We start from the raw sequence: 26,257 nt of genomic DNA on the forward strand, positions 1-26,257 counted from the left end.
TTCCTGCAAAAACCGGATCACCGCAATAAATTTAGACCAATCGCAAGATTCCATATTTCTGATTTTTTTTTTTGGTCATTTTTTGCATTGTCTGATACAAAAAAATGACAAATTACACAACCCTCAAAAACTGGAAAATGGGAGAAACGGATGATGGGAAAAACAGAAATCAATAAAACAGGAAATGAAAAAATTGGCATTGGTGGAAATTTAAGTTTAAGCGGAATCGGAAATGGGCCTTTACGACCGTCCCTATCTAAATGTACAATCTTCATGCATGTATGTAATATGAGGGTCTTATCAAAACAGTTTACTCAAATTGTATTCAGTATCATTTCCCCATATACTTGTCGAATTGTACAACGATATTTAAAGTTGTACAGCAAACTTGATTTGGTGTAAATTGCAGTTGTGTAATTAATGAGATCAGTGTTCATGGAAAAAAAGCTTTATTGACATTTGTCTGTTTAAAAAAAAACAAGCTGTACACAAAACCAGCAGTACTCAAATACTACATTTACAGTACTCTGGGGACAACATAATATTTTCACATCTTTTTACATTTTTTTTTACTTAAAGCCCAACTGAATCGATATTTCAACAAGTCAAGTTCTGAAACTGATATATAAGTAAGTGTTTTTGGAAAACAACTTTTTATAGGAGAACTGTAGTGAGAGGTATATGGCGGTGCCATATTTATTTCCTTTTAAGCAATGCCAGTTGCCTGGCAGCCCTGCTGATCTATTTGGCTGAAGAAGTGTCTGAATCACACCAGAAACAAACATGCTGCTAATCTTGTCATCTCTGTCAAAATTGTCAGAAACACCTGATCTGCTGCATGCTTGTTCAGGGGCTATGGCTGAAAGTATTAGAGGCAGAGGATCAGCAGTAGAGCCAGGTAACTGGTATTGCTTAAGTGGAAATAAATATGGCAGCCTCCATATACCTCTATCTACAGTTCTCCTTTAAAGGATACCCGAAGTGACGTGTGACATGATGAGATAGACATGTGTATGTACAGTGCCAGGCACACAAATAACTATGCTGTGTTCCTTTTTTTCTTTCTCTTTCTGAAAGAGTTAAATATCAGGTATGTAAGTGGCTGAGTCAGTCCTGACTCAGACAGGAAGTGACTACAGTGTGACCCTCACTGATATGAAATTCCCCTTTTTATCGTTTTATTGCTCTCTAGCAGCCATTTTCTTATAGGAAAGTGTTTTATAGTTGTAATTTCTTATCAGTAAGGGTCACACTGTAGTCACTTCCTGTCTGAGTCAGGACTGAGTCAGCTACTTACATACCTGATATTTAACTCTTTCAGGCAGAGAAAGAAAAAAAGGAACACAGCATAGTTATTTGTGTGCTAGGCACTGTACATACACGTCTATCTCATCATGTCACATGTCAGTTCGGGTATCCTTTAAGTAAAAACAATCCATTATAACTCTCTGAGTGCTTGCCAGTAGCTGTGCGCAAATTTAAAACCTGCTGAAGTGTCCTGTTATCAGATTAAGGTCTTACAGTTTCTAACCAGCGTTGAGCAATTTTGGCTATTTTTAGTTCACTGGTATTTTTGTGAAGATGAGAATTCTCAGGAAATGGTATATTGCATGTTTCACAAAAATCTGGAATTTTTATAAAATTCAAAAAAAAAAGTCAAAAGAGCAAGAGAATCTATATTTTTACAAAATTAATGAAACTTTTATGAACATTTGCCATACAAAAGTTCAAAGAATTTTTGAAAAAAAAATTCTTATGACAAAAAATATGATTTTCCCCGGGGAAACAATTTTGATGGCTCTTCCATATTTCTCACCACTTACTTCCTGTGAATGTCACGTCTCACCTCCTCGTATAAACTTTTTACTACAATGTAGGGGTGACTGTAAATATAACCTGGCATCTATTGTTATTCTGACTTTGGTCGTTACACGATCACTCCTGATTGACCTGCTTGGCCGTGGAGCCTGATCGCTATTAGAATTTGTCTTGTTTAATTTCAGATTAAACTGGGCTTTAACTTTATACATGGCATATACAAATAGTTTATTATCCTTAATTTGTTCAACAAACAGGATATCTGTATACACAGTGCAGAAATATTGTTGTGCAAGTCCAGACGCCTCGAGGGGTATCGTACAGTCCATCGGACCTAATAATACATGTTCCTGTCCCACCAGCCTGCAAGAGAGAGGAGAGATTAGTGAAGCTGTATCCACAAAAGCGGCACTTTGTAAATAATCAAGTTATTTTATACAGGCCAACTCAGAAAACATGACCAGAAATGTGGGTGGGTGGAGGACATCCTAGAAAAAAAGCACAACGAGAGCCCAATAGCGCAATATGCCACTAAGTTTAAAATGAGAAATAAGCTTTCTGCAGGACATATAGTCTAAACCAGGAGGTGCTCCTGGTTTAGAGGCTTGATTCTTTCAGCACTGTTAATGGCCTGATGAAGTGGGCATGCACCCACGAAACGTGTTGCCTGTGCTAATAAAAATCGATCTCTTTTTTCAAAATTGATTATGTTGTCTGAGAGGTAAGTCACCTCTAATTTTACGATTTTATTTGGTTTAATGCACCTCATCAACGTGTTGTGCTATCTCAGAAAACATATTTTCTGCTTTATAATTAGCTAAAGACTATCAACAATTTCACCTTGCATTTTAATTGTTTAAAAAACTAGTAAAAAAATATATATTGCTGTTTAACCACTTCAGGACCGGCGGCCTATCCCCCCTTAAGGACCAGGGCAATTTGCATGGAAGAAGGGGGGCACGTTTGGGGGGGGGGGTCGGGCGGCCGGATCCCGTCTGTGGCTGGCTGGGCATGGTGTCCCCCCTGTAGCTGGCAGCCATCACTCACCTTCCAGGCTCCAGCGATGAGCCGCAGTAGCCATCTCTTCTCCAGCCGGCATCTCCGCTCCAAATGACGCTCAGGTCCGGGTCGCGGCTTGATGACGTCATCAAGCCGGGACCCGGCGCTGACGTCAGACGGAGCAGAGATGCCGGCCAGAGCAGAGGGGGGCGCCGATCGTCACTGGAACGGCACGGAGGTGAGTGGATCCTCTTCTTTTCCCCCCTACCGCCGTAGCTGTCAAAGTGATCACTACGATCCGACGGCGATCGTAGTGATCATGTGATCAGCAGCCATACGCGATGGCTCCTGATCACTCGGGGGAGGTGCCAGCTGTTGGTAATGTTGGTCAGATTTCTACTACCTACTGTGAGTGACAGCAACATAGGACAGAAGTAATTTATGGCTCATTTTACTCTGGAAGAAAATGTACTTCTTATTTGTATGTGTTTTAAATTTTAAGATTTTCGCAACAGTTCCTCTTTAAGTACAGAAGGAAAATTTTCTCTTTCTTTGTAGTAAATTCTCTCCTGCCTTCCCACAAGAAAGAAGTATGTTCTATGTTCATTTAACAAAAAAAATCTCTTCACATTTGTACATTACAAATACAATTTTTGCTAACATTATTTCAGACTTTCTACTTTTCCTGTATTACTAAATTAGTATAGTTGCAATGCGTCCTGCTTTGTGCGCTAATTACTCATGCAGTAAGAGGGGAGTTACACGGCAGAACATACAATACAGTTTGCACCAATACTGTAAACTGATACTTACTGCCAGGGTGTCGTCTGATGAATAATTTTCGAATCTCATCATAAATAAAGATCAGGACGGCGTATGGCAAGGACACAAACCAGTACTGAGCTCTGAAATTGGGACACAGAAGAATCTGTTAGACATTGTATAGAGCAGGGTCCCCAAACATTTTGGGTCGAGGGCCGGGTCAACATACTTCAGACTGCTGGGGGGCCGGAGTATACATAAAATGATGTAGAAGTCGTTGCGGGCCAGACAGTGAAGCATACCCAGGTGACAACCTGAAGTCCAATTGGACAGCAGTGTCACCTGATGTGGAATTTGATTGGAAACCAGCAAATTACTGCTTTCTGGCTTCCATGTGGATGGGTGGAGCCAGCACTGCTATTCTATATGCGGACCAACAATATTTAAAGATGTAGCTGACCGCATCTATAAGTAATACATTTTCTGTGTGGAAGGCCGGTAAAAAAGCCTCAGGGGGCCACATTCGGCTTGTGGGCCTTAGTTTGAGGACTATACCAGGGCCGGCCCTAGACTTTTTGCCGCCTGAGGCAAATTTTGAAAAAATTATTGCTGCCGCCCCCGCCGAGCTGGAGGGGTAGCGGGCAGGACGGGGGTATTGGGCCTAGCGGCGGGGAGGGGGGTGAGACCCCCCCCCCTCGCCTGGGTCCCCCGTCCTCCGCTCCCTTCCAGCCTTAAATAGATCAGAAGCGCTACTTGTAAGAGGCAGTGGGCGGGAGGACTCACCTCTTCCTCGCTCGATCCAGCGTGCGCTCCACTGACGTCACTTCCTGCAACGCCGTCCACTTACAATACAGTGGGCGGCGTTGCAGGAAGTGACGTCAGTGGAGCGCACGCTGGATCGAGGAAGAGGTGAGTCCTCCCCGCCCACTGCCTCTTACGAGTAGCGCTTCTGATCTATTTAAGGCTGGAGGGGAGCGGAGGACGGGGGACCCAGGCGAGGGGGGGGGGGTCCGACCCCCCTCCCCGCCGCTAGGCCCAATACCCCCGTCCTGCCCGCTACCCCTCCAGCTCGGCGGCCGGCTCCCTGCACCCACCGAGGGGCGGATGCCGCCCCTAGAAATGTGCCTCCTGAGTCAAAAGTTTCACCCCGCCTCATGAGCGGGCCGGCCCTGACTGGTATAGAGCATATCATTTGTATATGAAGTTCCGGGGAAAAGCTGTTATAATTTCAAATAAATTACACTTTATTTAGTTCACAAACAGTGAAATAAATGAAGAAAACACCAGGCATCTGAAATTCAGAACAGCTTTTCTCCTTCTGCTGCATCTCAAAAATGTTTGAAACCCCAAAAAAATAAGGCAAATATTTTTGCATTTCTAACAAATACCAGTCCCCTAACAAACAGCTGTTTGCTAATATGCGAGTATATATGTTTATTTTTACATATATTATTATACTAGCTGATGGCCCGGCGTTGCCCGATTATGTATTTGGCTGGTGTTGGATCCGCCCACTTTCCCTAATCCTAACACACAATAACTCAATTACTCAATGACCTAGTTTGTGAGCTTTTTGGTCTTTGGCATCAATAATTTGCTTTGTCTGTTTGTGGCTCCCCCCCTTTCTGAATTTGAACCCCAGTCACCCAATGACCAACTGTACCAGGTTTGAGGCATCTGCTATTAACAGTATAAGAATGGCAGCAAATTAAATATTCTCCTTGAAAATCAACAGGTGAATTTTAATTGGGTGTTGTAGGCTCCACCCACTTTCCTGAATATTAATCCCAGTCACCCAGTAACCAACTGTGCAAAGTTTGAGAGCCCTACCATTAACAGTGTAAGAATGGCTGCCGTTTACATTGTATTTGTCTCCGCCCACTTTTTGGTTATAGGGATAAAAAGTATCCTATATGTTATTCCAGGTAGTGTACTATGTGTGTGCCAAATTTCATTCAAATCCGATCAGCCGTTTTTGTGTGATTGAGTAACAAACATCCAAACATCCGAACTTTCCCATTTATATAATGAATTTTTAACCCATTGCTTCAGTTATTCTACAGGCCCATACACACGTCGGATTTTCGTGAATGACGGGTCATTTGAACGTCCCGTCGTTCAGTCGTCCGCCCGCTAAATCGGGCGTGTGTACAGACTGTCGTTCGCGTGATAAGACTGAGTTTGAGCCGCTCAAACTCAGTCTTATCACACGAACGACAGTCTGTACACACGCCCGATTTAGCGGGCGGACGACTGAACGACGGGACGTTCAAACGACCCGTCGTTCGAAAAAATCCGACGTGTGTATGGGCCTGTAGAATAACTGAAGCAATGGGTTAAAAAAATTTATCAGTGGTGAGGTACTTAAAGGGAACCTGAAGTACCTTTAAAAAAAAGAGCTTCACTTACCTGGGGCTTCTACCAGCCCCCTGCAGCCGTCCTGTGCCCGAGCTGGTCCTCAATGATCCTCCCGTCCCCCGCCGCGGCGCAGTTTCCTTTTCTCAGTCGATGGCCACTGCGCCTGCACGGCACTGTCCGCATGCATACTCGTTTACGCTCCTGTTGCCAGGAGAGGCCTGTGCAGGTGCAATAGAGGATTTCTCGTACTGCGCCTGCGCATGACGCTCCCGTAGAAAGGAGCGCGAACGATATGCGCACGGCCAGGGCCGCGCAAGCGGTAATGAAACTGAACCGCGGCAGGGGACCAGAGGATCTTTGAGTGACTGCGAGGGCACAGGAGGCAGGGAGAAGTCCCAGGTAAGTGAAACACTTTTTTATGGTACTTAAGGACCAGTTTACACAGGCACCCCACAACGTCTTGCTCCAATGCAAGCAGAAAAGCATTTGGCAACTTTCAGCAGCAATTCCCGCCAATTTTGATCCTCGCAGAGGGACATGTGATGGAAGCTAGGCGATCCTAGAAGCTTTATGTACAGTAGCTTTCAGAAATAAACCAGACGACAGTAAAAGTCAGGGTCAAGCATGGCGCTTGCTCAAACAACAGTAAATTTCGTTTAACACCGGCAAAACGCCCGTGTGAACCAGGCCACTTAAGCACACCTACAGTCCGGCATAAACAAATCATTTCAGAACCTGTCTATCAACTCCTCATTGCCTACAGTATATAAATATCCTCCAGGCCCTTAACTTTATCTTTGTGATAATCAACCACTTTGTTGCTACAAGCAGAACCTTCTTCAGCTCGAACGAGGTGAGGAAGAGGTAGCCAGAAACTTATAAGGACAGATAATCCAACCGAAAATCTCCTCCTCACAACATTCGAGTTGGATGTTCAAAAACTGGTTTTCGTTGGACACACAAATTTGCAAGTGTACTTTACATAGATCAAACCTTTTTTTATTGTTTTGCTCAAGAAAGTGGCATACTTTCACTTTATAATTATAAAGGTAAAAATTCCATCATTCAACACCCCACCACCTTCAGGCATGGAACAGAGTGCAGAGAACCTGTCTGACGACAACTCACCTCAGTGGACAAAACTTCAATCCGTAGGGCATTCCCGGGCAGTAAGACAAGAAAGCCCCGATGATGATCTGTGAAAGTAGCCCCATCAAGAGAATTTTATTACTGCAAGAGAAGGAGGAGACGAATGTTGGAAGTTTCAGCAAATAATGCAACCTAAACTATACCCCCCAAAAATACAGAAAACATTTAAATGATACTTAAAGAGGAACTTCAGCCTAAACAAACATACTGTCATTAAGTTACATTTGTTATGTTAATCAAAATAGATAGGTAATATAATCTCTTACACACCCTGTTTTAAAAGAACAGGCAAATGTTTGATTTCATGCGGGCAGCCATCTTTTTGGTTGAAAGAAGGTGACAGGGAGCATGAGACACAGTTCCAACTGCCCTGTGTGCTGATCACCCCTCCCAGTTGCTAGGCAACGTGAACAACATAGGAAATCCCATCATGCTTTGCACAGCATCAGGAAAAAAAAAGCCCGGGCAGTTTTCTTTGATGGGTGGAGCCTAGCTAAAAATGCAGCTAAAAATGATGCTTGGGTAAGAAAAACAAAGTTCTGAAGCTGTGAAACTGTTAAATAAATGCCAAGCCTTTTCAGTGCTGCTGAGTAGATTTTTAGTCCGGAGGTTCACTTTAAGTGACCTGGGAAAGAAAGAGACAGGTACTCAGCTATGGAGAGGAAAGGCTCTGGATCCTAAAGGACCTTCCTGTTTCTCCCTTTGTGTTCTGGTCGTCCCACCCCGTCCCCCCCCCCCCCCCCCCCCCCCGTTGTGCGTGTTTGACCAACTGGTCAATACACCTTTGGGCATCCCCGTCAATTTTCAGAAGCACTTATATCCCCAAGTGCTTCCGAAAGGCGGGAACATTTGAACAGCACATGCTTAGTACGGAGACGCTTGTCTTCTGAAGCGCTCAGGGGACACAATGCCTTTCGTGGGCTTTTGGAGGCGGCAAATTCAAGATGGGGACAGCGCTGGAATCAGGACACCAAGGGAGGAACAGGAATGCTCTATATCGGGGCTCAGTAACCTTTTTGGCTGAGAGAGCCATAAACGCCACATATTTTAAAATGTATTTCCCTGAGAACCATACAATATGTTTCAATCTGGGACAATGCGTATGCGCAGCAGACGGCTGTCCCTGTTGCCATGGTGATGTGCATACAGTTGATCTGCCGGGCAGTGGAAGTGTCAGACAGGGCTTCAGCTTCTCTTGGGTTTCAGCAACATCAACAATTTCCCCGAGAGCCAGACAGGAGAAATACCGACTAACAGCTTGTACAGTTAGCTAGCTGAATTGGGGGTTGATTCAATTTGTATTTTATTTTTTTTATTTATATTTTTTTTTTCATCACCTTCAAGTGACAGGCAGCCTATTGGGCCAATCAAAGTGCGGGGATCTTGTCCTACAAAGTCACTTGACCTCACAGGGTCCAGAGTGGGACAATTGGAGCGTTATGGGGGAGCGCGAGTAAGTTAGCTGTGCACTGTACAGCAGTAGTGTGCCTACTTTGAACATTTTACTTGTGCTGCCACACTAAGCTGTGCTGCTTGAGCAGTGTAGCTTAGTGAATAAACCCCGACTGATTTGTCTGTGAGCCAGATGCAGCCATCAGAAGAGCCACATCTGCCTCCTGAGGTTCTCTACCCCTGCTCTATATGATCCAGAGTCTTCCCTCTCCATCGGTGAGTATCTGCTTTTTTTTCACCCAAGTTACTTCAGTATTGCGCTTAGGACCCCCCCCCCCCCCCCACCTCCCCCAACACACAGTGAGAGCAATCACTGCATCTTTTTTGTGGCCAGAACCATCTGATCCTCACTCTCTCCAGATCTGGAGGTAAAACTGCATAATGATCATTCAGACAAACTAGATGTAAACTATACAATCCTTATCTATACAATCTTGCAATAGCAATAGTAAGACATTGGCCCATTTTGTTTTTGCTCCGTTTTATTGCCTGAGGAAGCAGGTTAAAACTCACGAAACGCATTGCATTTTTGGAGTACCTTGAATAAATTGTTATTATATAACTACTGCTCTTGGTGTCTTCTTGGTGGAGGCAAGTCCACCACCATCTCCTCTTTTTAAACTGATTTTAAATGTTTTTATCCTACGTTGGCGCCTCTGTTATACGGTTCAGTATATTGTCTAATCCACCCTTGGCGAAGGGGTGTTACCCCATATTTCCGATCTACAGAAGGAGACTTCTTAACCTGAGTGGGGTCAGGTCTAATCTCCCCACTTGCCTTTACAGTGGTTGCCTTTGTGGTAGCCCATGTTTGTGAGTATAACTATATGATTTCTGTTGATATTCTGGTATCACGACTTACTACACCATATTGGGCTCTCGTTGTCCCTTTTTCTTTCTGTTATCTACACCTCTAACCACGCCCCCACCACACCCCTAGTGACGCCTACTACAAAGAATCCATAAGCAAAAGTCGTAGTTTTATCATTCAAACTACACCGCTATCATCATTATTTTTCCTTCATCTTAACATTTAAAAATAAGAAATATATTAATTTTAAGGATGGGAATAAAGAGTATAATAAACACATTTTTCAGTACAAAAATACATGTATTTACATAGATCTGTGCATCAGTCCTGAAAGAGGGACTGAAATGAAGAAGGAAGAGGGAGAGAGGGATTTGGCTCTCAAAGAGGGACTGTCTTGCCCAGAACGGGACAGTTATGCTTGTATGAGCAAAGGAAAATTCCTTGTTCCTAATCGGATGTCTGACGTGATCACAGGCTGACGCTTTGGCTCATCCCCCCACGCCTCCAGTGCCAGCACCAATCGCCATCCTTCCACTTACCCAAACACTCCCTGCTGGAAGATAGAATTCCTCCGCGTCTTCCTAATGAGCAGATCGGCCAGTTGTTCAACCACGATACTGATAAAGAAAGCCGTGTACACTGTCCACTCCTGGAACTGCCGCTGGAAGAACGTCTGCAGAAAAAAAAACACACATACATATGAAAGAGGGTTAGAGGGATGCAAACTGAGAGCACAGAAGTCCAAATATTCCACAAAAGTACTATAAATTTTCATTAATAATAGACAACAATAGATGATTGAGTTTCTCACTCACTTAAATCTGTGACATGAACTGCTATCCTGCCCCCTAGTGGATTAGGTGTAGGCCCATGGCCCTGACAGTTTCCTGTGTGTGAACCTTGTTGCATTGTGGGAAATGAAAGCCAAGCAAACAGCATCTCTCTCTCTCTCTCTCTCTGCATGTGTGTGTATATATACAGTGACTTGCAAAAGTATTCGGCCCCCTTGAAGTTTTCCACATTTTGTCACATTACTGCCACAAACATGAATCAATTATATTGGAATTCCACGTGAAAGACCAATACAAAGTGGTGTACACGTGAGAAGTGGAATAAAAAATCATACACGATTCCAAACTTTTTTTTACAAATAAATAACTGCAAAGTGGGGTGTGCATAATTATTCAACCCCCTGAGTCAATACTTTGTAGAACCACCTTTTGCTGCAATTACAGCTGCCAGTCTTTTAGGGTATGTCTCTACCAGCTTTGCACATCTTTAGACTGAAATCCTTGCCCATTCTTCTTTGCAAAACAGCTCCAGCTCAGTCAGATTAGATGGACAGCGTTTGTGAACAGCAGTTTTCAGATCTTGCCACAGATTCTCGATTGGATTTAGATCTGATTTTGACTGGGCCATTCTAACACATGGATATGTTTTGTTTTAAACCATTCCATTGTTGCCCTGGCTTTATGTTTAGGGTCATTGTCCTGCTGGAAGGTGAACCTCTGCCCCAGTCTCAAGTCTTTTGCAGACTCCAAGTGGTTTTCTTCCAAGATTGCCATGTATTTGGCTCCATCCATCTTCCCATCAACTCTGACCAGCTTCCCTGTCCCTGCTGAAGAGATGCACCCCCAGAGCATGATGCTGCCACCACCATATTTGACAGTGGGGATGGTGTGTTCAGAGTGATGTGCAGTGTTAGTTTTCCGCCACACATAGCGTTTTGCATTTTGGCCAAAAAGTTCAGTTTTGGTCTCATCTGACCAGAGCACCTTCTTCCACATGGTTGCTGTGTCCCCCACATGGCTTGTGGCAAACTGCAAACGGGACTTCTTATGCTTTTCTGTTAACAATGCCTTTCTTCTTGCCACTCTTCCATAAAGGCCAACTTTGTACAGTGCATAACTAATAGTTGTCCTATTGGCAGATTCCCCCACCTGAGCTGTAGATCTCTGCAGCTTGTCCAGAGTCACCATGGGCCTCTTGACTGCATTTCTGATCAGCGCTCTCAGTGTTTCACGTAATTTTCATGCAATTTCGCGAAATTTTGTATCCAAAATTGCTTCATATGCTAAGGAGAATATTGGGTACAAGTCAAAAAAAGAATTTTTCAAAAAGACCTTGTAGTTTTTGAGAAAATCGATGTTAAATATGCAAAGAAAAATGATTTTTAAACTGTCATTTTTTGTTTAAAAACATTTTTTTCTTGCATTATTAAAATCGATTTTCTCAAAAAACTACAGGGTCTTTATGGAAAATTCTTTTTTTTTAACTTATACCCACTATTCTTCTTAACATATGTAGCAATTTTGGTGTCACTACCATGTATGGGGGTTTTTCTATTCACTGCCAAAGTCGACACGAAATTACACAAAATGTTAGGCGAAATTACAATTTACTATACGAAATCAATTGAATTTACAAACTGTAAATACGTATAAGCGAAAATTTACATGACATTTTGCGTAATCGTAATTAGCTGATTACGATTATCACTGGAAGGAGGAGTCAGACATGCCCCTGGCCACCTATCAGGCCCTGGGCACCTGCCTTAAAGCCTGGGTAACCTAAAGAAAGTGAGCAGTGCAGCCAACCTGGGCTAACATTAAACACCCAACCCTGTGTAAAATAACATGAAATGTGGAGGTTTGATGTTGAATTTAATCTCTAAACCTACCCATTCCTGTCCATAGCTGTCTTGTAAATCATTATAACCCGGATTCTCCCAATTCACACGCAAGCCGATTAGGGTGTAGGGCAGATAGCCCTGCTCAGCCAATACCGTGAAGTAATTCAGAAACGCTCCAACCGATTGGATGATTCCTGCAAATGAAATTTAGATGTAAACAAACATCATGCAACCAGAAAAACAAAACAGGAATAATGTTAGAGTGTGGATCTTAAAGTGAACCAGAGACGAAGCACCCTCATGAATTTTACCATATATATCAGTGGGAACATTAGAGGAAACACCTAACCTGCTCTCTGTTTCATCCTTCACTGCTCAGCCTGCTTGTTACAGCCCTAATAATATCCCCCCTGAGCATTCAGTCTGGCTTTGCTCAGGAATCATTATAGCGGAGTCATTATAGCAAAGCCAGGAGGGGGCAGGCTTGGGCTTGAAAAGACATCAGAGTAAACAGACTCAGCTATAATGATTGTGCATGTCCACGTGTCCTCCCCTTGTGAGCTGCGGTGATCACAAATCTCTTAATTCTATAAGGTATGCCGTCTGATCTACGCACCGATTTGGATGTAGGCATACAGAGCCAGATTCTGATTGACCAATCTGTCTATGTTCTTCCTGCGTGGTTGGCGGTTCATGATGTCTCTCTCCGCTTTCTCATAGGCGAATGAGACAGAAGGAATCTGCGGAAGCAAAACACAATTATGTTATATGATGGAAGAAAACAGCAATGAGATCACTGCCATCACTCTGTAATACTATCACCAGGAACCACTGGGGACAAAAAAGATTCCACAAGTCTGTTTCCACACCGATAACAAGAAAGGGAACCGCCCGGTGCATCTTCTAGGTATATTACAAGTACACCCTTTCCCAGGTGAGAAACACAATTAATATCTAGCCAGAGACACTTGCTGCTCATTGTCTCCCCTCCAGCTCTGTCTATAATCCTCCTGGACTCTGATGATGTCACTTCCGTTCATACGTCACTTCCTTCTATACATCACTTCCGGTCCCTCCTGCTATTCTGTGGTCTTTTATAAAGTCAAGAACTACAAAGGCAATTCAGAGCTCATTCCCAATGGGGTTCTCCTCATCTCTACAAACACCTGGCATGGAAAGCTGTGAAAACTTCTGCTGTGAGAAAACTCAGGAATAAAGTTAATTGATTAAGAGCCAATGGGGCATATTCATGAAAGTACAGTAAAACTGCTGTACACAAACAATGGAAATTTTACGAGTGTTTATGCAAGCAATGCAACATGGGTTTGCGCACATAGCGCAACACATGTTATGTACACAATGTGCTCATTACTTCTATATTGTGGGTTACGCAAATAGTGGAACTTGGGTTATAAAAGTAACAAATGGGATGTGTACATGATGCAAGTTGTCCTATGTGTGCAATGCACACTATGTTACCTGTGTATAATACCGGCAACATTTTACTTTTGACAATCTACCCCAATGGATCTCAGAATCTTTTTTTATTTAAAGTGCAACTAAACTCAGAACTTCCTTTCTGCTATAAAAGATTATCCACAGGATGATAACCTGTGGGGAAAAAAATCTTCATTACAATTTATAGAAATCCTAAAAAAAGAACCCGAAGTTCTACTAGGTTTCACTTTTGCTGGGAGCACTGAATGAGTTAAGCCTCAGTGTTTACTGTATGGGAAGAGCTGCTTTGGCAGAGATCTCCTGCAGTCTATTCACAGTTGCTGATAAGAACCCAATTAAACTCTTTGATCTGGCTAAAAAAACACAGAGCAGGGAATTTCTTAGGCAACTGTACGTGAAATAAAGACTTCTCATTGTGTGCTGTGCAGGAGTTCGGGTATGCTTTAAGTAGATATTTTTCAACAGTTTTTGGTCTTTATAGGGTTAAGGTTATATATTTTGTTAAAATATAAAAATGCACACTGCCCTTAAGAAGCCCAGACTTCACCTGACTATAGTACAGACCTAGGACCCATCCCTTGTACAACATAGCATTATTCACAAATGGTATAGCTAGAGAAGTCAGTAAACCCCAACATTAATTATGATGGTAATCAGCTAATTAAGATTACACAAAATTTCACGTAAATTTCCGCAAATACGACCATACGTAATTACAATTTGTAAATTCAACTGATTTTGTGTATTCCATACGTAATTTAACGTAACTTTTGCGTAATTGCATGCTGACTTCAGCGGTTAACAGCAAAGTCCCATACATGCTACTGTCTCCAAAATTGCTACGTATGTTAAAGAGACTCTGAAGTGAGTCTAAATTCACTTTCATTATTCATTTTTAGCTTGTAGACTGAAGCAGAACTATAAGCCCCTGCAGCTTTAAGGCCAAGCTGCAGGGCCGCACAACACAGCACACAAGTGATTCCCCCCCCTTCCCTTTTCTCCCCACCAACAGAGCTCTCTGTTGGTGGGGTCTGATCGCCCACACACAGTTGTTTATTTTTTTTATATAAATATTTATAGTGTGTTTTTATTTTATTTTTTTAAACGTTTCTGTTGCCTCCCCCAGCCAGCCTCCCTCCCTCCCCCAGCCAGCCTTTCGCTCTTTTGTGCCCCAGGGGGACAGCTGTGTCACTCGGCTGTCCCCAGTACAGTGCTGCTGCTGATCGCAGCGCTGTACTGTGTAAATAGACGGCGATCACGCCGTCTAACGGTCTCCTGAGCAGCGATCACCGCTTAAAGACTGAAGGCGGGGCGGAGCTCCGCCCCCCGAGAAGGAGATGCGCACGCACCCTGCGCGCGATCTCCTTCAGTAGCCAGCTCTAGGACCTGACGCCAATTGGCGTTAGGTGGTCGTGGGGCTGCTGCCGCGGCCACGCCCATCATCGTGGAGCAGTCTTCAAGTAGTTAAAAAACATTTTTCCTTTTGCATTTTTAAATTGATTTTCTCAAAAACTACAGTCTTTTTCAAAAGTTTTTTTTTTTTTTTACTTCTCCCCACTATTCTCCTTAGCCCTTTCAGGGCCACAGACTTTACACCCCTAGTGTCCAGGCTAGTTTTTACAAATTGGGCCACTGCAGCTTTAAGGCCTCGCTGCAAGGCTGTACAGCCTAAAGGTGGCCACTAATGATCCAATTTCTAGCGAAAAATCGTTCGAGCAATCAGAAATTCTGATCGGAAGTGAAATATTGTAATACATTGTTCACTACACCATCAACGAACCAATCTTTGCTTCCTATCTATCACAACCAACAAGAAAATCCACATTTTGGTTCGACGAAAATTCATGCGGATGACATTTTTTTCACTCGTTCATAATCCATTGTGTCCATCAACGGAGGTTATTTACAACCAATCCGATCAGAATTCCTGATCGCTCGAACGATATTTCGCTAGAAATTGGACAGTTAGTGGCCACCTTAACACACAAGTGATTCCCCTCCCCCCTTTCTGCCCACCAACAGTGATTTCAGTTGGTGGGCTCTGATTGCTCCCACAATGTTTATTTGTTTATTTATTTTTTTATAAATTTCCCCCTTTTTTAATTATTTTTATATTCCTCCCTCCCCCTACCAGCCAATCACAGCGATCTTCTGTCATAGACATCAGCCTATGACAGCCGATCGCATCTGTGCCAGCCAGGGGGACAGCCGTGTCACACCTCTGTCCCTAGTACAGCGCTGCCGTAGATCGCAGTGCTGTACAGTGTAAATAGACCGCGGTTTCGCCATCTAACAGTCTCCTAGTGGTGATCTCCTGCAAAAGCCCACCCCAGGACTTCACGCCAATTGGCGTTGAGAGCGGTCGTTAAAAGGTTAACATGCGTAGCAATTTTGGTGACAATAGCCTATATAGGGGCTGTGCTAATAACCGCTAAAATCAGCGAAAATTATGCAAAAATTATGCGAAAATGCTAAATTAATTATGATTATTGCAAATTTAAATGCAAAATTACCACTGTGCGAAATTTGGGCTCATGTCAGTTTTCCATGACCCGCGTATGATGGTGGCGCTGAGGTTGGTACTCACAATGTCTGTCCCCAGATCAATGAACAGGATGGTGATGGTGCCAATAGGCAGAGGGCAGTCGGCGATGATGTATATCAGGAACGGGCAGAGCTCAGCGATATTCTTGGTCAGGGTGTAGCCAATGGACTTCTTGATATTGTCAAAGATTAAACGTCCTGTAATACGAGAAGATTGGTTTACTTGTGTAAATTGACCTGTACACATTAGATGATGCACAGGAACGTTGGTGTGTTTATATCACAGTACTGCTGCTAGATATTAGCATTTGGCTTATAGACAAGATATGAAGGCGGGTCTCACAACTTCTGTTATTGCAGGAAAATATGTTTCTTGCTTTAGATAACGCACTTCTGATCATCGTCTGAAAGTAATTGCGCTCAAAGGCGATTTCAAACAGAACATTCGGGAATAATTCTGAATTCCATTTCACTATACATTCCAAAATACATTCCACGGCCAAAGCGGCCAAAATGTCCGTCATTAGCCTGCCTGTGTCTATGTCTGCAATACAGTGCATTGGTTTCCATAAGTGTTTACCTTCTTCTACTCCAGTGACAATGGAAGCAAAGTTATCATCCAGCAGGATCATGTCTGCGGCATTTTTGGCAGCGTCAGATCCGGCTATCCCCATAGCAATGCCGATATCGGCTTTCTTCAGGGCCGGAGAGTCGTTCACACCGTCACCGGTTACAGCCACCACGAAGTTCTGCAGGAAGGAAGCTCTTATGAGTCTCAGACTACAATTCTAACACCCCAAACCTCTCTTTCACCGAATGTCTCATCCCAAAATGCACCCAAAATCACAGCTGTAGTCCTCAAACGACAGTTGTAGAGCATTCATTGCTAAAGCATCAGACTGAAGAAGGCACACTTATCCGAAACAGCTGCCTGTAGGATGAGTGATACAGTACGCAATATTATTAGGCTGTAGGCAGCGCCAGTTCTAGCTACAATGAGGCCCTAGGGCAAATGCAACTTGGGGGGCCCCCCGATCCCTCCTGCACACCAAATCACTCCCAGGGCCCCTTATCTGGCTGCAAGGCCCAATCCAATCTTCCCCCCCACCCCCGTCACAAAATATCATTAGCGGTCCATCATATGTCCCCTAAAAAGCATTTTTAGGATTCCTATTATTCAGAATCAGAATCATTTATTTCACCAAGTAGGAACGGGTTTGTACCCGGCATTTGTTTAGGCTCATACAGGTTCTGGAAGGATGGGGGGAATAATTCTCCTCCTCCTTTTCTTTTCCTATACAGAGCAAACACACAGCATTTCCGCTCTCATGGATCACCATAGCTAGAGGGGAGTGGGGCATCTTTGGGGGCCCCACAGGCTCTGGGGCCCTGGGGCATTGTGCCATTTGCCCCAATGGAAGCGCTAGTCCTGGCTGTAGGCAGAGGTGTAACTACAAATCATTGGGACCCTCACCAAAACTTTGATGGGACTCCTAAATGTTTTCACCCTTCCCTTGCATGCTATTTACCAGTGGCTCTGGGTGTGTGCCTGGCCTTTAGAAATGTAACGGAATGATTTGCACAGGGACATTGCTAACTTATCTGTTGTCCCAGGCAGGGCAACCTGTGTCAAAACGTAACCTTGACAACAGTTAAAATCTGACCTTTGCTCAATTTAAAAGTAAAACAGAAACTTTGTGCTGCAGTTCCACTTGAAGGCCAAATTCAAGCCTGTGAACGAGGTCGTCACAATAAGCTTGTAAAGGCCTTAGCGCTGTGTGTATCATGTGACTACAGGAAAGGCCACACCCACCTGCCTCTGACATCCTTCCACAATAATCAGCTTTTGTTGAGGTGACGTCCGGGCAAACACGATCTCCGAGTGATTGGCCAGAACGTCATCGAGATCCTCATCGCTCATGTCCTTCAGCTGAGCCCCGTTCACCACAGCCGCTTTTGCGTCACTACGCCAAGGAGAAAAGGGGAACGTTAAAACTGGCTTCACAATGTTCTCCAGATCTGATAGTCCATCAGTATTATTATTGATTTTGTCATTAATCGTCATACATAACTTTTCACTTGGTTGATCTCTCATTATACTGTTGCAATCACTTCACAAATAATGCCTTTTTGTATTCAGTCAGTATTAGGCAATCAGTATTGATCAAAATGACCAAAATTGGCCTGTAGAAAGCCACAGGAACACTTTGGAAATCATGTCCTGCTAGATGCCCAACTAGCTATCAAATGAGAGCTATGTGGTATTATTTTAACCATAATAAGTTGCAGAATAAATGTGAGTGTTTTTTAAGGACAACTGAAGTGAATGGGATATGGAGGCTGCCATATGTATTACCCTATGGCTATACTATCACGCCCTGAGGAAGTACCACCCTTACAAACTTTGTCAAAACTTTTGTATGTTTTCAACTTTGTACCATCCTGTCAGGAGCATTGCAGGGAGTTTCAAAGACCTCAGTTAGCAACAAGGTTAAAGGACACCTGAAGTGAGAGGGATACGGAGGTTGCCATACTTATTCCATTTTAAAACAATACCAGTTGTCTGGCAACGATGCTGATCTCTTTGGCTGCAGTAGTGTCTGAATCATACACCTGGAACAAGCATGCAGCTAATCCAGTCACACTTCAGTCAGAGCACCTGATTTGCGTACTTGTTCAGGGTCTATGGCTGGAAGAATTGGAGGCAGAGGATCAGCAGGACAGCCAGGCCATATGCATTGTTTAAAGGGAAATAAATATGGCAGCCTCCATATGTATCTCAGTTCAGGTATCCTCTTACGTACAATTGGATTCCTATACACTGTATGGGCCTGATTCACAAAGCGGTGCTAACAGTTAGCATGCTGGTGAAAAGCCCTTTATCACGCCTAAACTCAGTTTAGGCATGATAAGTTGAGGTGTGATAAGTTTAGGTGTGATAAGTTTAGGCATGATGAGTTTAGGGGTGATAAGTTTAGGCATGATAAGTTTAGGTGTGATAAGTTTAGGTGTGATAAGTTTACGTGTGATAAGTTTAGGCATGATAAGTTTAGGTGTGATAAGTTTAGGCATGATAAGTTTAAGCACCAACTGCGTTAGCACCGCAGTGCACAGCTGATCAAAAGTTTTGCGCTAGCAAAGTCTGGTGCACTTCGCATAGAGTTTAATGGCGCTGCTTTGCGTGCGGGACTTTGCACGCTATCTACACTTATCTAAACTTATCACGCCTAAACTTATCACACCTAGGGCTCGATTCACAAAGCGGTGCTAACCCAGTTAGCATGCCTAAAAGACTTTAGGCATGATAACCATTGCACCATGCTGGTGAAAAGCCAGTTTAGGCGTGATAAGTTTAGGTGTGATAAGTTTAGGTGTGATAAGTTTAGGCATGCTAAGTTTAGATAAGTTTAGATCGCTTGCAAAGTCCCGCACGCAACGCAGCGCCATTAAACTTTATACGAAGTGCACCAGTCTTTGCTAGAGTAAAACTTTTGATCAGCTGTGCACTGCGGTGCTAACGCAGTTGGCGCTTAAACTTAGCATGCCTAAACTTATCACACCTAAACTTATCATGCCTAAACTTATCACACCTAAACTTATCACACCTAAACTTATCATGCCTAAACTGAGTTTAGGCATGATAAAGGGCTTTTCACCAGGGTGCTAACTGTTAGCACCGCTTTGTGAATCGAGCCCCTAAACTTATCACGCCTAAACTGACTTTTCACCAGCGTGGTGCAATGGTTATCACGCCTAAAGGGCTCGATTCACAAAGTGGTGATAACTCAGTTATCACGCCTAAAAGACTTTAGGGGCCTGATTTACAAAGCGGTGCTAACTGTTAGCACGCTGGTGAAAAGCCCTTTATCATGCCTAAACTCAGTTTAGGCATGATAAGTTTAGGTGTGATAAGTTTAGGTGTGATAAGTTTAGGCATGATAAGTTTAGGTGTGATAAGTTTAGGCATGCTAAGTTTAAGCGCCAACTGCGTTAGCACCGCAGTGCACAGCTGATCAAAAGTTTTACGCTAGCAAAGACTGGTGCACTTTGTATAAAGTTTAATGGCGCTGCTTTGCGTGCGGGACTTTGCAAGCGATATAAACTTATCTAAACTTAGCATGCCTAAACTTATCACACCTAAACTTATCACACCTAAACTTATCATGCCTAAACTGGCTTTTCACCAGCATGGTGCAATGGTTATCATGCCTAAAGTCTTTTAGGCATGCTAACTGGGTTAGCACCGCTTTGTGAATCGAGCCCTAGGCGTGATAACCTTTGCACTAGCAAAGTTATCACCGCTTTGTGCTCTAACTCGCGCGCGCAAAGTCCCATAGGGCTTAATGGGAGCTTCGCGCGAAGTGCCGGGTGCTTTGCGCGCGCAAAACTTTGCGCGCGGAGAATTCGCGCGAGTTTCTTCTTATCATGCCTAAACTGAGTTTAGGCGTGATAAAGGGGTTTTCACTCGCGTGCAAACACTTTGCACCGCTTTGTGAATCAGGCCCAAAGGGCCTGATTCACAAAGCGGTGATAACTCAGTTATCACGCCTAAAAGACTTATAACCTTTTCACCACACTGGTGAAAAGCCAGTTTAGGCGTGATAAGTTTAGGTGTGATAAGTTTAGGCATGCTAAGTTTAGATAAGTGTAGATAGCGTGCAAAGTCCCGCACGCAAAGCAGCGCCATTAAACTCTATGCGAAGTGCACCAGACTTTGCTAGCGCAAAACTTTTGATCAGCTGTGCACTGCGGTGCTAACGCAGTTGGTGCTTAAACTTATCATGCCTAAACTTATCACACCTAAACTTATCATGCCTAAACTTATCACACCTAAACTTATCACACCTAAACTTATCATGCCTAAACTGAGTTTAGGCGTGATAAAGGGCTTTTCACCAGGGTGCTAACTGTTAGCACCGCTTTGTGAATCAGGCCCAAAGTCTCTAACTGGGTTAGCACCACTTTGTGAATCGAGCCCTATGGGTCATGTGTCCTCTATGAAACATGGGGCAGGGAAGATAGCTGCAGGTGGGTGGAAAACGAGTTATCGAGTACATTGTCCATGATCCCCCTCTCAGCTTTCTGGTCCCAGGATTGCTGCCCTGAATGATATGAAATCTACTGTATATGCAGGGTAGGTCTGAGCAGGGCTGAAGCTACCATAGGAAAAAATGGGCAATTGCCCCAGGGCCCCAGAGCCTGTAGGGGCCCCCAAGGTGTCCCTCCCCCATCTTGACTGCTGCTCCCCAGGGACTCTGCAGAGTCTTTGGCAGAGCAGCGTCTCATCTGTGCTGGCGGGCAGGTGAGACACTACACTGACATAGACACTGCAGAGATCCTAGGGAGCACAGTTAAAGAGACACTGAAGCGAAAAAAATATGATATAGTGAATTGGTTGTGTACTATGAATAATTACTAGAAGATTAGCAGCAAAGAAAATATTCTCATACTTTTATTTTCAGGTATATAGTGTTTTTTCTAACATTGCATCATTCTCTAATATGTGCAGATTACACTCAGCATTCAAAATGATTCTTTCAGAGCAGTCTGTGAAGTAATGACATCTCCTCTAGCAGAGAAAAAGTAAATAGTACACTTACAGTTGAGATAATAAAAGTCAGATAACAGCCCTCTCCACGACTAACTTAGTCGGAGAGCTTAATGGCTTGTTTGCATAGAGATAACAACTGGAGTTTCTCAACTCTTCCTGTACTGGAAACAATTACACTGATGTATCTGATCTTAATGTTTTATTTCTTAGCTGTACTACACATACAAATCATAATATCATCATTTTTTTTTCGCTTCAGTGTCTCTTTAAGTTGGAAGGTGATTGGGGGGAGAGTCAGCAGACAGCTCAGGGGCCCAGAAGGGGAATTTGGCTGCAAAAAAGGGCCTCTAATGACGCGTTTTGGTCGGCGGGTGTCCATTGGGGGGCCCCCAGGCTAATTTTGCCCTAGGACCCAATTGTTACTTGAACCGGCCCTGGGTCTGAGTTGGGTTTACTTACCGCTTATTTACTTGTTCTTCAGGAATGTTCAGGCGTTTGGCAATGTCCTCCACGGTTTCACTCCCAGCTGAGATGATGCCAACACTTCTAGCGATAGCCTTTGCTGTGATTGGGTGGTCACCAGTAACCATTATAACCTACGTGGGCATGACAAGAAAGATCAGTAAGTTATCAAACATCTGCTATGTTGGTTACACAGTTATATTCTGAGCCACGGTGAGGCTGATGTATAAAGGTGAAGCTAAAGAAAACGGTGAAAAGAAGAGAAGTGAAAACAAAGCAAATGTGCAGAAGATGCCTAAAGCAACCAGTTATAACTGATAAAAGAAAAAAGAATTCTGATTGGTTTCTCCAGAAATGTATCCACGTTTGCACTAGTTTTTTTATGTTGGCCATGGTAACGCAACCACCACGTGTTTTCTGAGGAAGGTACATACCTTAATCCCCGCACTTCTGCATTTGGTGACAGCATCCGGCACTGTGGAACGAGGTGGGTCAATCAGGGACAGGAGACCAACAAAGCAGAGGTTTGTGGTGGGAAAGTTCATGCTTTCGGTGTCAAACTGATAGGGTCGGGGGAACTCATTTTCCGGGAGAAAAAGGTGGCAAAAACCTAGACAGGAAAGAGTAGTGATGAGTGGCGGCCGTCATGTGACTCTGTTTAGAGGAACCCTAAATTCTGCGACTGGACTAAGAATGAGTAGGAAGTCCAGCACCAGTAGCCAAAAACCATGTATAGAACCTTGTGTAATTGATGGTGTAGCATAAATACAGAGGCACCAAAAGGATAAAAGTATCTGCAAAGTTTAAAACATGAGGAGGCAGTTGTGGACTTACCTTCTCCAAGCAGACACAAAAATTGCCAATTTTTGTGTCTGCTTGGAGTAGGTAAGTCCACAACTGCCTACTCATGTTTTAAACTTGTTAGACACTTTTATCCTTTTGGCTCCTCTGTATCCATACTATGCTATATCAAGTCAACCCCAGATAGAGGGGTGTTACCCCCTTTTTTTCCTCATCTATGGAGAGCGACTTCTTAATCCTAAGTGGGGACAGGTCTAATCTCCCCACCTGCCTATACAGTGGTTGCCTGTGAGGTAACCCTGCTTTGTGAGTATAGCTTATTACTCTATCATACTTCATTTCAACTACCAGTACATACTACACTATATTGGCTCTTGGTGTCACTACTCTATGTTGTGTGATTGACGGGCATGGTGCGGTGCTCTCTACATATCATTAATATATTATTTTTAACAAGGCTGTGAATCACTGTAGACTGCAATGATCAGATTTACAGACATTTCCTTCAGTCAAAGTAAGCTGTAGAGTACATGGCAAAGACAACTGTTCTCACCTAAGACTCTTTCTCCAAGTCCACCAAGCTCCATGTAAGCTGTCTGGAAAGCTTCTTTCATGGATTCATCCAGGGGGAATTCTTTACCCCCCATCATAATGGTGGAGCATTGGTCTAAGATCCTTTCTGGGGCACCTTTCATGACCAGTAGATACCTCTTGTCATTGGGGTCGTCTGTCTCGTGTATGGAAAGCTGCAAACACAAGATCATTTTCACTTTAGAAGATATCATAGGCAGAGGTGGAGTCAAAAATGTATTCCCTCTTCCCTTACCTGGAATTTGTTGGTGGAATTGAAGGGAATCTCGGCCACCTTCTTGTGGTCGTTACGAACCTTCATCACATCTCCTGTTAACACCTCAGAGAACTTCAGGAGGGCTGTTTCTGAAGCATCTCCCACCACAGTTTTCTGCAAAAACAACATCAAAGCGAATAGGTTCATTTCTGGTTCTGGCTCTAAACTTTGTATTTAAAAAGGTTTGGATGCTTTCATAACTTTAAAGGCCATCAACACCTGTGACTGCTAGATGCAAGAAAAGGATACCTTGGTCCAGTCAGAAAGATGTTTGTGAGGTTGAACTTGATGCACACATCTTTTTCCAATCAAATTATGTTACTATGTAACATGCTCATACCGTGTTTTGTCAACACCAACCAATGTCATAACTGCAAATAATAGGGTACCCCAGTAAAACCTTAATGACCCCCATGCCCCCCATGTGATCCCTATGACCTTGGTCACACCTGCCAGGGGTCAAATAGTAAGCGTGGATATCATGTTTCCAATAATAATGACATGACACAAAACATTTATATCACGCTTTTCTCCTGGTGGATACATTGCGCCAGAGCGGCAGTCACTGGGGTGCACACTGACTGCAGGTTTTGCCAAAATACGCCCAACAAGATGTGAGTATGCACAAGACGTAAATGTGAGTGGCGGTTCTGGTGTCACACTCTAGTTGTGCAATTTGTGCTGCACTATTCCGTCCTTACCTTCATAATTGGCACATCATCTTGACCAGATTTGAACTCAGCTCGGTTACACAGACAGACGATCTTGCAAAGGGCTGTCCAAGTTTCAGATGTCCGTTCAAATGAGTGATCTAGAAAAATATAAACATTAACCTTATTATCCATGATCTGACAAAACAGCCATTAACAGAACAACTAGAGGATGTAGGTGTTCAACCAATCTGTTTCAAGTTGTTGGTGTTATGGTGTCCTATATAACATGGCGTTAAGGTGTCCTATATAACATGGTAGGAGCTTGGCACAACAGAAATACGTACGGGATTGGTCTTCACTGGTGTCAGTTGCGTGGATTTCATCATCAAACCAAAGATGGGCTACAGTCATTCTGTTCTGCGTGAGGGTTCCAGTTTTATCGGAGCAGATGATGGCGGTGGAGCCCAGAGTCTCTACAGCCTCCAGGTTCTTCACCAGACAGTTCTTCTTTGCCATACGCTTTGCCGTCAGTGAGAGGGTTACCTGGAGGACAAAGCAGAGTTTATATTACTGAAACCACAATGACCATTTGTAATGAAGAGCTGTCAACAAATAGAACCCAACACCAACGTTCAGTTAGTTTTAAATAGTGTGAACAAGAACCTTCCCTGGGCAACTATTGCTGTTGTTGAGTAAAGGTTAAATCACTGCAATAGAGATAGCATAAGGGCCCATATGCAGTTAATTTTTTCTCCTAAGTTTTGTCCTAGGTGATATATTCACACCTTGTAAATAAAATGCTTTTTAACCACTTGCGGACCAGGTACGTTTAATCAACGTCCAGCAGGTGGTGCTACCATTCTGACCGGACGTTGATCGTGCGCACCTGCTAACAAACCGTCCCGACGCGATCGTGCGCACCCGGAGGGGGAGATTAAGCTGTCATATGACAGCTGGCATCTCCCCCGAGTGATCAGCAGCCATTGCTTATGGCTGCTGATCACGTGATCACTACGATCGCCGTCGGATCGTAGTGATCACTTTGACAGCGGCGGCGGCAGGGGGAAAAGAAGAGAATCCACTCACCTCCCTGTCGTTCCAGCGACGATTGGCGCCCCCTCTGCTCTGGCCGGAATCTCTGCTCCTTCTGACGTCAGCGCCGGGTCCCGACTTGATGACATCATCAAGCCACGACCCGGACCCGAGCGTCATTTGGAGCGGAGATGCAGACTGGAGAAGAGGTGGCTTCTACGGCTCATCGCTGGAGCCTGGAAGGTGAGTGATGGCTGCCAGCTACAGGGAGGCACCTGCCACAATGGGGGGACACCATGCCCAGCCAGCCACAGACGGAATCCGGCCGCCCGACCCCCCCAAACGCGCCCCCCCCCCCCCCCCCCTCCATGCACATTGCCCTCGTCCTTAAAGGGGGTTAGGTCCCGAAGTGATTAAAGTGGTCTGAAACTCCGACATAACATTCAGTAAAAATGTGTTTTCCTACTTTTTATTACTCATACAGTTATCATATTTGCTTTTGTGCATAAGTAATATTGTCTGTTTACAAATTAAGAGTTTCCAAAGTGTAATTTATCGTACCCTGAAAGCTTGCATTGCATTTTATTCAAATTGCTTTTTATTATATATTAACATCTTCTGATGAGCTTTTCTTAACTGTGTGTGTGTCTAAAGCACAGAGAACTCCTTTCCACTTGTTACACTGTGTTTACACACATTGTAACAACACTGGAATGTAAACAAAAATACTGTTATCTACAGTTTGGACGCAGATTGAAGCTGAATAGCAGGACAAAGTGCTTTTGTTTAACCATTTCAGGGATGTTCTGCTTAAAAAAAATTCTGGGATAGCAGAGTAGAAATGCTGGCTTTCAGACCTCTTTAAGCCACTGGCAAGCAAGAAAATATTCAAAATAGTTGTGATAGTACTTTGTCATCTACTTTTTAG

At 43.7% G+C, this 26,257-nt stretch overlaps 1 protein-coding gene across 1 annotated transcript in view; it reads right to left on the bottom strand.

The window, feature by feature from the left end:
- Window positions 1-1,725: 1,725 nt before the first annotated feature.
- The window catches only part of LOC137522340 (potassium-transporting ATPase alpha chain 2), a 36,368-nt gene continuing 11,836 nt past the window's right edge, over window positions 1,726-26,257 (bottom strand). The window contains exons 9-23 of the mRNA XM_068242379.1: window positions 24,642-24,840; window positions 24,346-24,455; window positions 23,624-23,758; window positions 23,351-23,543; window positions 22,431-22,606; window positions 21,994-22,130; window positions 17,797-17,947; window positions 16,564-16,732; window positions 16,027-16,181; window positions 12,598-12,721; window positions 12,030-12,175; window positions 9,889-10,022; window positions 7,066-7,167; window positions 3,631-3,722; window positions 1,726-2,181 (exon numbers count right to left, since the gene is read on the bottom strand). Coding sequence (XP_068098480.1) covers window positions 2,153-2,181; window positions 3,631-3,722; window positions 7,066-7,167; window positions 9,889-10,022; window positions 12,030-12,175; window positions 12,598-12,721; window positions 16,027-16,181; window positions 16,564-16,732; window positions 17,797-17,947; window positions 21,994-22,130; window positions 22,431-22,606; window positions 23,351-23,543; window positions 23,624-23,758; window positions 24,346-24,455; window positions 24,642-24,840 — 2,052 coding nt within the window. The 3' untranslated portion in view covers window positions 1,726-2,152. The remainder of the gene's footprint in view (window positions 2,182-3,630; window positions 3,723-7,065; window positions 7,168-9,888; window positions 10,023-12,029; window positions 12,176-12,597; window positions 12,722-16,026; window positions 16,182-16,563; window positions 16,733-17,796; window positions 17,948-21,993; window positions 22,131-22,430; window positions 22,607-23,350; window positions 23,544-23,623; window positions 23,759-24,345; window positions 24,456-24,641; window positions 24,841-26,257) is intronic.

Source organism: Hyperolius riggenbachi, chromosome 6, assembly GCF_040937935.1.
Source record: "Hyperolius riggenbachi isolate aHypRig1 chromosome 6, aHypRig1.pri, whole genome shotgun sequence".
Taxonomy (NCBI): Eukaryota; Metazoa; Chordata; class Amphibia; order Anura; family Hyperoliidae; genus Hyperolius; species Hyperolius riggenbachi.